This window comes from Elaeis guineensis, chromosome 10 (genome assembly GCF_000442705.2).
Source record: "Elaeis guineensis isolate ETL-2024a chromosome 10, EG11, whole genome shotgun sequence".
Taxonomy (NCBI): Eukaryota; Viridiplantae; Streptophyta; class Magnoliopsida; order Arecales; family Arecaceae; genus Elaeis; species Elaeis guineensis.
Window position 1 is genome coordinate 461,071 of NC_026002.2, and position 15,649 is coordinate 476,719.

Sequence of the window (15,649 nt, forward strand, 5' to 3'; positions counted from 1 at the left end):
ATACAATGCTTCTTATTTGTGAAGATGATGGCTATCGAGTGCTCCACAACATCATTCTGTAGTATAAACAACATCCTGCAAAGGATACTGAGTCCCAACATATATTAAACAGCAGATCCGAGTCACTGAATTTTGGTATGCAAATAAATAAATGTTGCAAATTTTTTCCTTAAACAAAGCTTTATAGTGCTAGCTAACTGGTACAAAAGGACTGGCATTTTACCATGTTGCAGCCAATCCCCTCGTCGCCTTGTCACCGGGAATGACGACGCCTGCAAAAGAAAGTCCGCACTGACCGGAGGCGGCTCCGACGGGGACCCTCCGACGGTCAAATCAGAAGGAGGACTAGGCAACAGTGAGAAGAAAATAAAGAACTCAAGAGAGGAGTGAGGGGGCGAGCCTGTTGTTTTTTCAAGGCCTCTAGCACTGTAGCCTTCCCCAATATATATAGTGGAGCGTAGTTATGGCGCCGTCATTAATGGCGCAGACAATTGAGGAATTGTCAACTCACTGTAGACTGTCAGAGTCGCCGTGAAAGTGTCACATCACCGTGGGGCTGTCAAAATCACTAGGGTTGACAATGCCCTAGGTGGGATATGCCCTTAGGCGGCAGTGCCGCATGCCGCTGTCAGGGCTGACAGTCTCTGACAGCTGTATGGCGATCGGAGGAGTCAACCGACCTTAGGTCGGTGATCAAGTTGTGTGTCATCGGGTGGAGATTCGGGCCCCTCCGACGGTCAGTCGGGCATGTTGCGAGAGTCGGCCATCGGACTCCCTGGTGCAGTCGGTCGGGAGAGGGAAAAGGTCTGCCCGACCGACATATCCTCAGTCGGCAAAAGCCGTTAATCGATCGGTAATGGCGTCCGGCGATCGGTCGGTCGGTCGGTCGGTATGTCCGATTATAAGTCGGCGTGAGCGGGGTCGGTCGGTATTCCCAACAGTTGCCCCCCTCCACTCCTGAGTCGGACGGTGCGCTGGCCGATGCTTCGTTTGGGCAGCAACGCCGGGCGAAAGGAGTGGATTCACTGTGCCAAATTCTGACCGTACCGCGGGTTGATATGATGTCAGGCGTCTCATGAATGCCGAGCGATTCGCTGGCGTCAGGTGTCCAGTCGGTGTCAGATGTCCGTCCATCGGCGTCAGATGTTATGTCGGCGTCGGACGTCCTGCAGGTGTGGACTCCCGCAGTGTCAGACATCCTGTCGGTGTCAGACGTCTCGTCCCATCGGGAAGGAGAACCGCCGTTCCCGCCGTCCCTTCGGGAATACGAAACGTCGCGGCCTTTACGCCACGTGGCGTGCGGCCATTGGGACGGGTTCGTTGGAGCGGATGGAGGTGACGTGGCTCGATCTGAAGGTAGGTGCGTGAACCGTCGGGCCGACGGACGGCCCGGATGACGCCACGTGGCAGGATCTGGGGAGTCCTCGTTGGTCGTGCCTTCATCTCGACCGTCGGGGGCACTATATATACAGGGTCGCCCTATTCAGTTTTTTACCCCCCTCATTTCACTGTCGAGACTCTGCCCGCGTAAGTCCTCATTCCAGGTACTCTCCCCGCTTCTCTTTTTCTTTGTAGTTCCTTCTTCTCTTCTGAGGGCCATCATCATCTTCACCATCTCCTTCTCTTTCTTTCCTGCCATTCGTTTGAGTCCATGGCAGGACGTCTCCACGAGGTGGTCGGTCGGGAGAGCCGACTGACGACACTCGTCGACCCCGAGGTGGAGGTTTCTTCACTTTCGGGGCCGAACGTCGATCGGCTCCGGGAGCAATACCGCATCCCGGGGCAGTTTCGGCTGTTCGCCCTGGTGCCGACGGTCGGGTTAACAGCCCGCCTGAGGGCCAGGTGGCCTTCTACTTGGAGGACCTCCGGGCCGGCCTTCGTTTTTCGATTCCGGAGTTCGTCCGAAACATCCTTGACTATTACGGCTGTGCCCGGCACAACTCGTGCCGAACTCAGTTCGGCTGATAGTCAGCTTCGCACTTCTGTGTCGGCTTTTGCCGACCGATCCTCGGATCTCCCTCTTTCGAGCTTTCTTCATCCTCCGACCCCACCCTAAAGCCCGAGGGTGGTGGTACTTCGTTCTCGGAAAGGGGCTCTCCTTCATTACTGGTCTTCCGTCGTCCATTCACGGATGGAAGAACCAGTTCTTCTTTGCATCGTCTTCCGCCCTTGGGGGTTCCCTGTCCGTTGGGGGAATCCCCGAACTGAGCCGAACGAGAATAGTCGGGTGGAGGCTGAAGATCGGGAGGACTTCCACCGGCTGAAGGACATCTCGGTGCCGAAGCAGAGTGAGCTCGTCACCGAGCAGGCCCTGTACGACGCCGGCCTTAGCCCGTCCCCTGCCTAGGTCGGTTTTTCGTTTTCTTGCCCTTTTTCTTCTTTTTGTTTTTTCTTTACGGTACTGACCATCTGTCGTCTTTTCAGATATGCCGCCGAGATCACGACTGACGGCAGCCGACGTACGCCAGTACGCCGTCAGAAAGAGGCCGGTGCAGGGGCCGGACCGTCGCGGCCTCCCAAGAGGCCCCATGCAGCTCCGCCGAGCGAACCGACTGGGTCGGGGGGGAGCCAGTCATCGCACTGTCGCGCCGACAGTGCTCGTCGAAGTCCCGTCCGAGGACCGTCGGGCGAGGGCGCCGCTTCGCCCGAGAGAGGGCTGCTGAGTCCGTAGATGGCGCGCCGGCCGCCCAGCAGGCAGAGGAGGATCGGGAGGAGGCTCACGAACCCGAGCGACCGGCGCCTGCTATGCCGCGCCGTCGGTCGAGACTCGGTCGGGCTCAAGCCTGCCGTCGATCTCCGACGTCAGGGCCTGGGCGTCCGGCCGAGGGAAGGCCCCATGGCGTCGGGCGACGAAGGACGGTCGGCTGGCGGAGGATCGACCGACTTCCCGCTCCCGAAGGTGCGTCGGGCCTGGCCAACCACGACTTGGCCAGGAGACTTGCCAGGCGCTCCTTCTTCCTGCCGACATCGATGCGATGAAGAACCAGCGTGTCTCCGACATGCTGTCTTCATTTTATCCGATGATGATCCGGGTAAGCTCTTCCTTTGCCTTTAATGTAGTTCCCGTAAGTTGGTCCCTTACGGTCGGCTTTGTTTTGTGCAGCTGGTCTTCAATATATCCGAGCTAGAGGCCGGATACCGAAAGTTCGGCGACATGCGCGCGGCTTGGAGGGACAAGGTCGCGGCCCTTGAAGCCGACAAGGTCATCCTGGTCGACCAGCTGCAACAGTCGGTCGACCGGGAGGGCCGACTTGAGGGGGAGGTCTCCCGACTTACGGAGGAGGTCTCCCGACTCAAGGGAGCCTTGGCGATCGTCGGAGTCGGAGCTGCAGTCGGCCAGGGACGATGCGAAGAAGAAGTCCCGGACCGTCCGCCGGCTTCGGCACGAACGAGACAACTTCGCCAAGGAGCTGGAGGCCGACCGCGAGCAGCTCCGAGTAAGCCTCGAAAATCTTGCCAAGGCGAAGAAGGCTTGTCCATCGCCCAGGCCGACGCGGACATCGCGAAGGCCGAAGCAGAGTCGGCGAAGGAGGCTTGGGTCGGGCCGTTGAAGACTTTCGTGACTCGGAAGAGTACCGAGAAGAGCTTCTGGAGAGCGGCTTCCTCTCGTACCGGGTCGGGTACGAGGATGCTCGGGAAGCCGTTCGAGGCTGTACCCGAAGCTGATCTCAGCAGCATAGTTCTGCCAGAGTCGGAGGCCCCAGCTCGGAGGAGACGGCCGAACCAGTATCGGAAGGCCTTTCCACCAGGGCGGAAGCCGAAGAAGACGCAGAGCGGCTACTGAAGATCAGGCGGCCCCGACTGCCGAAGCCAGAGCGGATCCGCCGACCGTCCCCCATCGCTACCCAGTGGAGGAGGCCGACTCCGATGATTAGTCGGTTTTTGTTTTTCTTTTTTGCTTTTGCTCCGGCTTGTATCCGGGCTTCGGCCCATCTTTGTAAAGCCTATTTTGATCTTAATGAAATCAAAGTCTTGGACTTAAACTTTTTTCCTCTGCCTGTTTTTCTTTTTTCATGTGTTGTAGAATGCATCCGAACACGTAGTCGCTAACCCATATAGATCGGTCAGGACGTTCGGCAATTCGTGCCGCCACGAAGGTAGAACAAGTCCCGACTTTGGATCGACCTTTCGATGGTCGAGGCTAAGTCGGGCGTCCTTCGCCCGGCTGTGAGTCGGGCGCGTCCGTTGAGTCAAAAGCCGACCGACCGTCGGGTAAAGCTTGCAGTCGGGTTCTTCCGACGCGTTCAGTCGGATGTCGTCCGGCGCGTTTAGTCGGGGAAACGATGATAAGTCGGATCCCGATACCCTTGTGTCGGGTATTTACACTGGCCTCATGATATACGGTGGTAAGCCGAATATCTTCGCCGGCGTAGCTCGGTCGGTGAGTCATGAATGCGACTGTGGTCGCATCGTGTGATAGACGGTGGAAGCCGAATATCCTTCGACCGGCGTAGCTCGGTCGGCAAGTGCGACGGCGGTCGCGTAGGCATTTCGCCTTTCTTTGGTCGGGGCTCAATCGTAAGTTAGCCGATAGTCTGGCCGAAAGTTTGACCGTAGAAGGAGTGTCAACTCCCGTCGCCGTGGATGGTCGGCCTTGTGAGCGCCGATACATCGTCGGCGGTCGGGCCGTCGTTTCCACGGACACAAGTCCGAGTCGGGACGTCGGGACTCGACCTTCTTGGTGAGCCGATCGTCAGTCGAAGAGTTAAACTCCGAAATTTGAAACTGGATTTGTATTCCGAATGAACAAGTACAAAGTTCATTGGTGATACGACTTCAGGTTGTCGGCGTTCCAGGTCCGGGAATGGGTTTCCTTCCAGAGTCTCCAGTCGGTAAGCCCTCGGCCATAGGTGTCTGCTACCATGTAGGGCCCTTCCCAGTTCGGAGCCAGCTTCCCTTGGTCCAGGGGCTTCGAGACTTCTGCCTTTCTCAGGACTAAGTCCCAGGCCTGAAAAGCTTTGGCTGACCTTGGCGTTGTAATATCGGGCTACCTTCTGTCGGTATGAAGCCATGCGAAGTTGGGCCTCGTTCCGCAGTTCGGGGAGGAGGTCTAGGTCGGCTCTCCGGCAATCGAGTTGTCCGGCTCTTGATACCGCTCGACCCTGGTAGATGGCAGCCCAATCTCGAGTGGAATCATCGCCTCCGTCCCATAGGCCAAACTGAAAGGCGACTCCCCGGTCGGAACGCGGGGGGTCGTTCGGTAAGCCCACAGAACGGAGCCCAGCTCGTCGACCCAGAGGCCTTTGGCTTCATTTAGTCGGGTTTTGAGCCCGTGTAGTATGGTCCGGTTGGTCACCTCGACTTCGCCATTGGACTGTGGGTGCCCGACTGAAGTCAGTCGGTGCGTGATGTGAAACCTCGCGCAGAAGTCTCTGAAGTCTTGGTTGTCGAATTGTCGCCCATTGTCGGTGATAATGGTATGCGGCAATCCGAACCTGAAGATGATGGATTTTTGGACGAAGTCCTCCATCTTCCGTTCGGTAATCTGCGCCAGGGGCTCGGCCTCCACCCACTTGGTGAAGTAGTCGATGGCGACGACTATGAACTTTCTTTGACCCGATGCTGGAGGGAAAGGACCGAGAATGTCGACCCCCCACTGAGCGAAGGGCCATGGAGCGACAATAGGAGCGATTTGGCTGGCCGGTCGGTGCTGTACGTTGGCGTACTTCTGGCAAGGTTCGCACTTTCGGACCAACTCAGCCGCGTCCTTCCTCATGGTGGGCCATAGTAATCCTGTCGCAGGACTTTGTAGGCTAGGGATTTGCCCCCCAAGTGACTCCCGCAGATTCCTTCGTGCACTTCTCGGAGAGCATAATCTGCGTCGGTCGGTCCCAAGCACCTGAGCAAGGGAAGGGAGAACGACCTTTTGTAGAGTCGGCCTTCCATGATCACATATTGGGAGGCTGACCATCGGAGCCGCCTGGCCTCGTGGGATCTTCAGGCTGATCCCGTCGTCAGGAACCGAACAATCGGATCCATCCAGCTTGGTTCAGCTGTCAGTTGTAGCACCTCTTCGACCGATCGATACTCGACTGCTCGAGGTTCTCCACGAACGTCCGGCCCAAAGAGTCGAAAGCCGAAGTCGCCAGTCTGGAGAGTGCGTCGGCCCGGGCGTTCTCCGACCTAGGGATGTGGAAAATTTGAAAATACCTAGGCGCGTTACGAGATCCTTCACTTTCTGGAGATATTTTGCCATGGCTGGGTCTCGCGCCTCGAATTCACCTTTGACCTGCCCCACGATCAGCTGAGAATCGGAGAATGCCCGGAGGCTGTCGATCCCAAGTTCCTTCGCCATCCTCAAGCCGGCAAGGAGCGCTTCATACTCGGCTTGGTTATTGGAGGCTTTGAAGTCGAATCGGAGGGCGTACTCGGTGACTACCCCATCCGAGTTGGTGAGCAGGAACCCAGCCCCGCTCCCTTGAGCGTTTGAAGCTCCGTCGATGTGCAGTACCCAGGTGGAGACGGGTCTGGCTCGGAGACCGCGTCTCATCCGGGTCCGCACCTTCCGACCCTTGGTCGGCCGTCGGGCATTCGGCGATGAAGTCGGCCAGGACCTGGGCCTTCAAGGCAGGTCGCGGTGGTACTGTATGTCGAACTCGCTGAGCTTCATCGTCCACTTCGCCAGTCGTCCCGACGTATCCGGTCGGCGCAATATCGCCCTCAGGGGCTGGTTGGTGAGAACCACAATGGCATGCGCCTGAAAGTAGGGCGGAGTCGCTGTGCGGAGACGGTCAGGGCGAAAATCATCTTTTCTGTCTCCGAATATCGAGCTTCAGCACGCGGAGCACTTTGCTGGTATAGTAGATAGGCTGATGGGTTCGGCTCTCGTTTTCTCGGACGAGCACCGAACTGACCGCCTCAGAGGAGGTGGCCAAATAGAGGTACAAGGTCTCCCCGACCTCCGGCTTCACAAGCAGCGGGGGGAAGCCAAGTACCTCTTCAGATCTTCGAAGGCCCGTTGGCACTCATCCACCAAGAGAAGCCCTTCGCCTGCCGCAGAGTTTTGAAGAACGGGAGGCACCTTTCAGCTGATCGAGAAATGAACCGGCTGAGAGCGACGATTTTTCGTTCAGCTGCTGGACCTCCTTCTTGGTGTTCGGATGGCGCATGTCGATGATTGCCTTTATTTTCTCAGGGTTAGCTTCGATTCCTCGCTGTGAAACGAGGAATCCGAGAAACTTCTCTGAGGTCACCCCAAAAGCGCACTTAGTCGGATTCAGCTTCATTCGATGTTGTCGTAGAGTGCGGAAGGTTTCTTCGAGATCCTGGACATGATCCGAAATCTGCGCACTTTTCACCAGCATGTCGTCCACGTATACTTCCATGTTGCGCCCGATATGGTCTTTAAAGACCTTATTGACGAGTCGTTGGTAGGTGGCGCCGGCATTCTTCAGCCCGAAGGGCATTACTCGGTAGCAGTAGAGGCCCTTGGGGGTCACGAAGGCAGTGTGCTCCTCGTCTTCGGCGCCATCCGGATCTGGTTGTACCCGGAAAGGCGTCCATGAAGCTGAGCAGTCGAAATCCGGACGTCGCATCCACCAGCTGGTCGATCTTTGGAAGTGGAAAGCTATCTTTTGGACAGGCCCGATTCAGGTCGGTGTAGTCAATACAAATCCTCCACTTCCGTTGGCTTTCTTGACCATGACAACATTGGCGAGCCAATCGGGATATGCGGCTTCTCTGATGAAGCCTGCCTCGAGCAGCTTGTCCACTTCTTCATCGATGGCCTTCTGTCTTTCGGGAGCAAAAGACCTTTTCTTCTGCCTCACCGGCCTCATCGTTGGGTCGATGTTGAGTCGGTGGGTTATGTCTCCGGGGGATGCCCGACATATCTGCTGCCGACCAAGCAAATATGTCGGCGTTGGCCGTCAGCAGCTCCGTCAACCGTTGCCGTTCTGGGTCGGGTAGTTGAGACCCGACCCATACCTTCCGGTCGGGGTTTCCGCAATCAGGATCGACACGAGCTGTTCGGCCGGCGAGCCCCGTTCTTCCTCCTCCCGTTGGTCTAGTTTGTCGATCGTCAGGGAGCCCCTCAACTCGTCGCTCTGAGCGGAGATCTGGAAGCATCGGCGAGCGAGCTGTTGGTCTCCGCGCATCTCCCCGACTCCATTTCTGGTCGGAAACCGAACCAAGAGATGGTACGTCGAGACAATCGCCTTGAGGGTGTTTAGTCCGGGTCTTCCAAGTATGGCGTTGTAGGCCGAAGGCACTGGACGACCGCAAAAGTCAAATGAACGTGCTTTGTCGTGGTTCGGTGCCGGCCGTCACGGGCAGGGTAATTTCACCTTCCGTTGCAACGGCGTCCCCGGCAAAGCCTATCAAGGGCGTAGGGACCCTCTTGAGTCGGTCGGTTGATAGTCGCATCCGGGAGAAGGTCGAGTAAAACAAAATGTTTGTCGAACTTCCATTATCTACAAAAATTCTTTTTACATCATAGTTTGCTATTGTTGCCGAAACAACAACAGCGTCGTCGTGGGGAGTTTGGATGCCCCGAACGTCTTCTTCCATAAAAGTAATCACGTCGTCCGGGCGCAGCTCTTCGTCGGCTCCCCTCCAGTAGACGTCCCCGGGCCGAGTCGTTTGGAAATCATATTGATGACCCCGACCGTCGGCTGATTGGTGGTCGCTTCCTCAGTCGGCTGGGGTCGTCGGTCGGCCACTGGCCGAGTCGGCGGGTTCCTCCAAAATTTATCGAGATACCCTCGGCGGATGAGAGCTTCGATCTCATCCTTAAGCTGGATGCATTGCTCGGTATTGTGGCCGTGGCCCTGGTGGAATCGGCAGTACTTCCGTCGGTCGAGGCCTTTTGCCTTCAGAGGCGGAGGCCGTCGCAGGTATTCTTCCCCCTCGATCTCCATCAAAATCTGCGCACGGGAGCGGAGAGAGGAGTATAGGAGTCATACCTGGGGCGTGTCGGCCTTGGAGTCTGCCGTCGGGGCGACTTTTGGTTTCGTCACGGGGGCGAGACCCGACCATCGGTCGGGGGCCTGCTAGATTCGGCGGGGTCCCGACCCTTCCTTCGCTTTTCCTTCGGACCCTTGAACTCGGTCGAGCGCCGGTCGGAGGCTCCTTCGTCCGCGCGCATATACTTGTACGCGCGCTCCAACAATTCGGCATATGTGCGAGAAGGGTCTTGTCCAGGGAGTAAGTGAACCGGGACGCCCTCAGCCCCCGTTTCATGGCCGAGATAGCCATGTCTTCGTTGAGGTCCCGGACCTCAAGCGTGGCCGTATTGAATCGCGCCATGAAGTGCCGGAGCGTCTCGTTTTCCCCTTGTTTAAGGGAGAAAAGGCTGTCCGACGTTCGCGGCGGCTTCCGGCTGGTGCTGAAGTGAGCCACGAAAGAGTGCTCGAGCTGCCCGAAGGAGTGGATACTTCCCGATCGAAGATCGGAGTACCAGGCCCTGGCAGCCTTGCGGAGCGTGGCGGGGAAGCCGATGCAAAAGAGAGCATCGGTTGCCCCTGAATCGTCATGAGAGCTTTATAGCTCTCCAGGTGGTCGATTGGGTCGGTGGAGCCGTCATAGGGCTCCACGTGCGGCATCTTGAACCGACTGGGGATCGGTTCGTCGAGGATGAGTCGGGAGAGAGGTTGGGTGGTCTGGAAGTCGACGTCGTTTGAAGACTTCTGCCCGTCCACCTGCAACTGTGCAAGCCGACGGTCGATTTCCTCGAACCTGCGTTCGTAGTCGTCCGTCCGTCGGTGCTGGGAGACCCCAGGAGTGGAGTCTCCAGAAGATTTCGAGAGGAGGCGGACGGCGTTCGCGGTCGCTTCTCCTTCCTCGCTCGCTCCAGCTGGGAGGGAGAAAGCTGTTGGGACCGATGGGCATCGCGCCGCGGCCGCCCTCCTCCTCTCTGTGGGAGCGTTGTGGCAGGTGCTCCCGCGGAGAGGACGGAGATCGACGCGGGCGCCGGCGGCTGCTCCTGGAGGGCATCGGACGTGCCGCCGGTTGCCCGCCGGGATGGCGGCAGCCGTGCCGGTTGTTGCTGGAGGCTTTTGACCGCGTCTGCCAGCACGGTCATCTGCCGCACGATTGCCGCGATCTGCGCCTCCGTGGTCACCGCGGGGTGCGGAGAGCTGGGTTCCGCCGCGGAAGGTGGCGGAGAGGCTTCTTCCCGGCGGAAAGAGCGCCTCGCCGACCCAGTGACTCTCGATCGTTGAGCTCTTGTCTTTGTCATCAGTGTCTACTACACCCGCCCCCTTCCTGGCGCGCCAATCTGTTGCGGCCAATCCCCTCGTCGCCTGGTCGCCGGGAACGAGCGCCTGCAAAAGAAAGTCCGCACTGACGGAGGCGGCTCCGGCGGGGACCCTCCGACGGTCAAGTCAGAGAGGAGACTAGGCAACAGTGAGAAGAAAGTAAAGAACTCAATGAGAGAGTGAGGGGGCGAGCCTGTTATTTCGAAGAGCCTGTAGCACTGTAGCCTTCCCCGATATATATAGTGGAGCGTAGTATGGCGTCGTCATTAATGGCGCAGACAATTGAAGAATTGTCAACTCACTGTAGACTGTCAGAGTCGCCGTGAAAGTGTCACATCACCGTGGGGCTGTCAAATCACTAGGGTTGACAATGCCCTAGGCGGGATGATGCCCTTAGGCGGCAGTGCCGCATGCCGCTGTCAGGACTGACAGTCTCTGGCAGTAGTACGGCGATCGGAGGAGTCGACCGACCTTAGGTCGGTGGCCAGCAGAGTGGCATCGGGTGGAGATTCGGACCCCTCCGACGGTCAGTCGGGCATGTTGCGAGAGTCGGCCATCGGACTCCCTGGTGCAGTCGGTCGGGAGAGTGGAAAAGGTCTGCCCGACCGACATATCCTCAGTCGGTAGAGAGCCGTTAATCGGTCGGTAGTGGCGTCCGGCGATCGGTCGGTCGGTCGGTCGGTCGGGTATGTCCGATCATAAGTCGGCGTGAGCGGGATCGGTCGGTATTCCCCAACAATACATTTATGCTCCATAACATGGTTCATGCTCATGACTCACATGTCCTTCAAATTTCAACCATCTTTGTTCTTTCCTATTCTCTTAAAGCCTGCCATGACCTTTATCTTTCGGTTCATGTTAGGATATCTTAAGTTGTAAGTGCCCTGTTCCTCCCATAACTCATATTATGCTCATGTTCTTGAATTTTCTCTTTCATTACCTTACCCTATCTTTGATCATTATTATTTTTCTCACTCAAACTGATTACTTTTGGCTTATTTTTTCATTATATGTATAGGAGTACAATGCCAAGCTTTCTGATTTTGGGCTTGCAAAAGATGGACCAGTTGGTGATAATTCTCATGTTTCTACTCGAGTTATGGGTACTTTTGGTTACGCAGCCCCCGAGTATGTTATGACAGGTAATATAAGCTGAGAACATTATTTACTTTCAGAAGGATTCTTTCGTATCTCCTTCTGAGGTAATGCCAATTTGATCTGCAATTTAGATGTTAATGTGTAGTTTAAGGGGATTGTTTTCCCAAATTTCTATGATCAAAGTTCTAGAGCAGGTCCTCTTTATGACCTTTTCCCTCTCAGGAGCTTAGTCAAAATCTTCCACTGGGCATGTTTCATGTTTGTCATATGAATAGTGTTACTCAAAATCTTATTTCTATTTTTTTAAGTTACATTTTATTTTTTTCACCTAAATAAATTTTTGCAAGAATTTCTGAGGGCCTATTTGGATGGTTGGATCCAAAATCTTATAAGATTTGTGGACTGAGCCAATACAATCATTCAAATCAGGCTGGGTAGGATATATTTACAGGTATCTAGAAAGTCTCTGGAGTGGGCCAGTCCGGATTCCATAGGAAGAGAAAAAAAAAAAGACTGAGTAGGTCTTTCTTTTTTTCCTATGGGATTCGGGCCGACTCACTCCAGAGGCGTTCTGAATATCTGTATATATAGCCTAGTCCAGCCTGATTTGGATGGTTGTATTGGCCCAGTCCACAAATCCTATAGAATTTTGGGCCCAACCATCAAAACAGGCCCTGAAGAAGTAATTTTTCCTAAGTCTCGGATGACCATCCCGATGCTTCTCAAATAGTCAAATGTTTTGGAGAAATCGGATGGAGCAAACTAGCTAATCAAATTCAGTATGTCAATATTTATGGGTTTGTCAAATTGCATTGGAATTTCCAAAAGTCAGAGAACCCTGAATCACTTAACGCAAATTTCTGCAAGTTTGCCCGGAGAAGCCAAGTTGACTGAATTTGATATCCTTATATCACAGCAATCATTTTTTCACAAGGAAGCAGTTGTAAGGCATATAATACAACCATCACATAATTCCTCTTAATTATCAGCAGCTTAATAAACCGAAAACAGAGAAATTATATTTTAAATACAGACATAAAAGAACATTTTCCTGCTGAATACATTACCTTTTAGGCTAGTTCCCCTTTATTAGAGCTCAAAATCCTATATGATCATACAAATTATTTTTTGAGAAGAATGAAATAAGATGGACTCTTTCCACCTATTTTTTCTCTCTCAAAAATAAAAAGAAATTTCTAGAAAATTTTTAAGTTAGAAATGGCATGATAGGCTTAGACATCCAAGTGGTTTTGCTCTTTTTTGTCAACCTAGTAGAAAGGAGACAAAGTTTAAATATCGAGGTGTTTCGTCAAGTCACCTTGAAGAAGCTCTTGTTTCTTTTTCACCAGTATGCAATTACATATCCTTAGGATAATTCATTTCTTTTTACTCCAAACATGGATCGTTGTAAGTATATATGATTCGAAATGAAAACTGGGCTTGCAGGATGCATTTTAGGTGAAAGCTACCATGTTAATATGCATGTGGGACTGCTTGAAAAATGTGATTTCCGAAGGCTTTTTCCAAAAAAGTACTGGAAAAATAACATTAAAATGTTGTAGAATGAATCATTGAGGATTAGGAGACACTGGTGGTCTTCGATTTTTACCTGCTGGCTTCTTCATACTCATGTATCCTTTTGATAGGAGGACTTGGAGTTGGATTTAAAAGATGGATAGGCTTTATTACTTTATATCAAAACTAAACTAAGTTGCTTAGTAAATCTCTTGCTGTAATACATATTTCTGTTTCGGCCACCATTTTAAGTGAAGGAGTTTGAAGAAAGCTTTTTCCCTCCAAATCCATTCTGTTTAAAGTATGTAGATTAGTGGTAACGTAAGTCAGTTTGCCTCTTTAATATAATCTGCATCTAAAATGTCTCCCTCATGCACATTGATCGTTGAAGTAGTGGTCCCTTTTATGCAGTTGGTTACTTTGAGAATATCCTAACATGTGCCTCAATCATGATGGTCCAATTGAAGCTTGATTTTGCTCAAATCTTCATTTCTTTGCTTCTTCTCTTTTCAATTTTTCTAAGTACCAGATTTAACAGGATATATGCAAATAATTTGAGGGTTCAGTGCTTTCTAGAATATTTTAAGTAAATGACTACCAATATTGCTTCGATTATCCTCAAAGCTTCATCTGATTCTCTGAGTCCATATCCATAAGAATAACTATGATTTTGTTAGTATGAATTAAAGATTTTATTTATGTTAAGCTTAAAGTATTTTTTTAATTTTCAAATTATCATTTTCAGATGGCTCATCCTTTTGATAGTCAATTGAACTTTAAGAGCAGCTGTTAAAGTTTCTGCCAACATTAATTTCTTTTGCAACACTGCCTTTGTGAAACTTTTTCACTCATTCGAATGAAGTCGGCAATATGCTTTCCGATTAAAACTCTTTCCTTTTGCTCTTTTCACAATCTGTGTTTTAATCTGACATGATTTCCATCATAGAATGTAAGTTGTTGAAGTGTGTTAACAGTTAAGCCTGACCAAATAGATATCTTTCTCCATGCAGGGCATTTGACTGCAATGAGTGATGTTTACAGCTATGGTGTGGTCCTCCTCGAGCTCCTTACTGGAAAGAAATCCCTGGACAAGTCCCGCCCTGCCCGACAAGAGACCCTTGCCGACTGGGCCTTCCCACTGCTTAACCAGAAGAAGAAAGTCCTCAGCATTGTAGATCCCAAGTTGAATCGAGACTACCCTGTCAAAGCTGTGCAGAAGGTAGCCATGCTGGCCTACCACTGTCTGAACCGTAACCCAAAGGCAAGGCCTCTAATGAGAGACATTGTCAACTACTTGGAACCTCTTCAGGTACCCATAGAGACCCCAAACATTGGTAACAATTGAGCCCCGGCTGTGGAATGGACTAGGACTGAACTATGGTGTGTGGTTGAAGTAGTTTATGCTTTAGGGGGATGTTTTCTTAATGTTTGACACCAAAGATATGGGTTTTCCTGTGCATAGTCTGACATGACCATTGGTGGTGTCTGCCGTTAGATGGATTTGAATGATTTTTCTTGTAGTTGTAAGTAGTTAGCTGGAAGTATTGAACAAAGTTCACAGTCTTGTTCAGGAAATTTTGAAACAGTTTCATTCTTGTTCTCTGTGGAAGATTGAAGAAAGAGTGGTGTCAGTTGCCCAAGTTGTTATTTTCAAACAGAAATTTCAGATCATGGTAAAAGTTACTGAATTTCTTATTGAAGCCTGAGTTGAACAGACAAGTGGCCTGACTATGTTTACTTTTGATAGGATCCAGTCTTGAATCTAGGCTTATTAGAAAGGCTGAAATTTGCATCCTTGGATGCTTGTATTAGAACTTGTCCAAATAAAATTTTCTTCTTGCTCAAGTTCATTTAGTAGAAAAAATATTATACAGAGATTTTACTCTTAAAGGATGTCAATCACCTGAAGTTTTCTTTGTCGAGAAACTGAACACCTGAAGTTTTCTTATGAGAAAGTCGATCACCCGAGGTTAAGGCATTCATGCATGTATCTGAGAAAGAAGAATCAATATTTGGATTGGTCATTGTGAGGTGGAAGAGGTCTAGCTAGTTGCTTGATCAATCAGCTTTTAAAAAGATCAAGACCCATTTAAGTAGCACTTTAATTTGGTAGTGGACAATCCAAAACTAGGAGCCAAGAAGGATATGCATGGTGGTTAAGCTGATTCTCTCCAAAGTGTCAGCTATTATTACCAAGTCTTCCATTGTCCAGAAGAAATACTTGTTTAAAGGAAAGTGTTATTCTTTTTCATAGAATGAAGGACCGCAGGGGGTTAAAAGTGGGCTTTCCTACATTTGCGAACCATAGGAATTGCTCATTTATGCTGTCTCCCGGTTTGTATGCACCGATGCATTGTCTCCCACAGTCATCATGGTATATTCTTTAAACTTTTGTCTTTTAAATACATCATGTTGTGATTATTGTTAATTGGATTGCTTGATTAAATAGTCTAGTTGGGCACTGCTATTGGGAAAAATTTGCTTAATGTTCGTAGTGAGTTATTTTATAAGTGCCATGCTTTGTGCTGTATTGTTCTTCATGATGATCAAGATCATTTCAGCTGCCTCTTGCCTCAGATGAGTTGAAAACTTTCTATGGGTCATGTTATAGGGGGAATCTACCATTAATGTCCGACCAAATCTTCCTTTCATCGGGTTATAACCGGGCACCCACCTCAGGTATCTTATTGACCACTTGAAAGAGAGAGGATTCCCTCGAACATCAAGAAAATAATCAAAGAATCAAACGAAATTGACTTTACATCATTGCTTACCACCCAACCCCTAGATCGGAAGCATACCAACCTCGAGATCCAGATCACACCGATGACAGGAGACGA

General features: G+C 51.7%; 1 protein-coding gene across 1 annotated transcript in view; it reads left to right on the forward strand.

The window, feature by feature from the left end:
• Nucleotides 1–14,654, forward strand: part of LOC105053347 (probable serine/threonine-protein kinase PBL16) — a 30,792-nt gene extending 16,138 nt beyond the window's left edge. The window contains exon 6 of the mRNA XM_010934446.4: nucleotides 13,820–14,654. Coding sequence (XP_010932748.1) covers nucleotides 13,820–14,154 — 335 coding nt within the window. The 3' untranslated portion in view covers nucleotides 14,155–14,654. The remainder of the gene's footprint in view (nucleotides 1–13,819) is intronic.
• The last annotated feature ends 995 nt before the right edge of the window (nucleotides 14,655–15,649 follow it).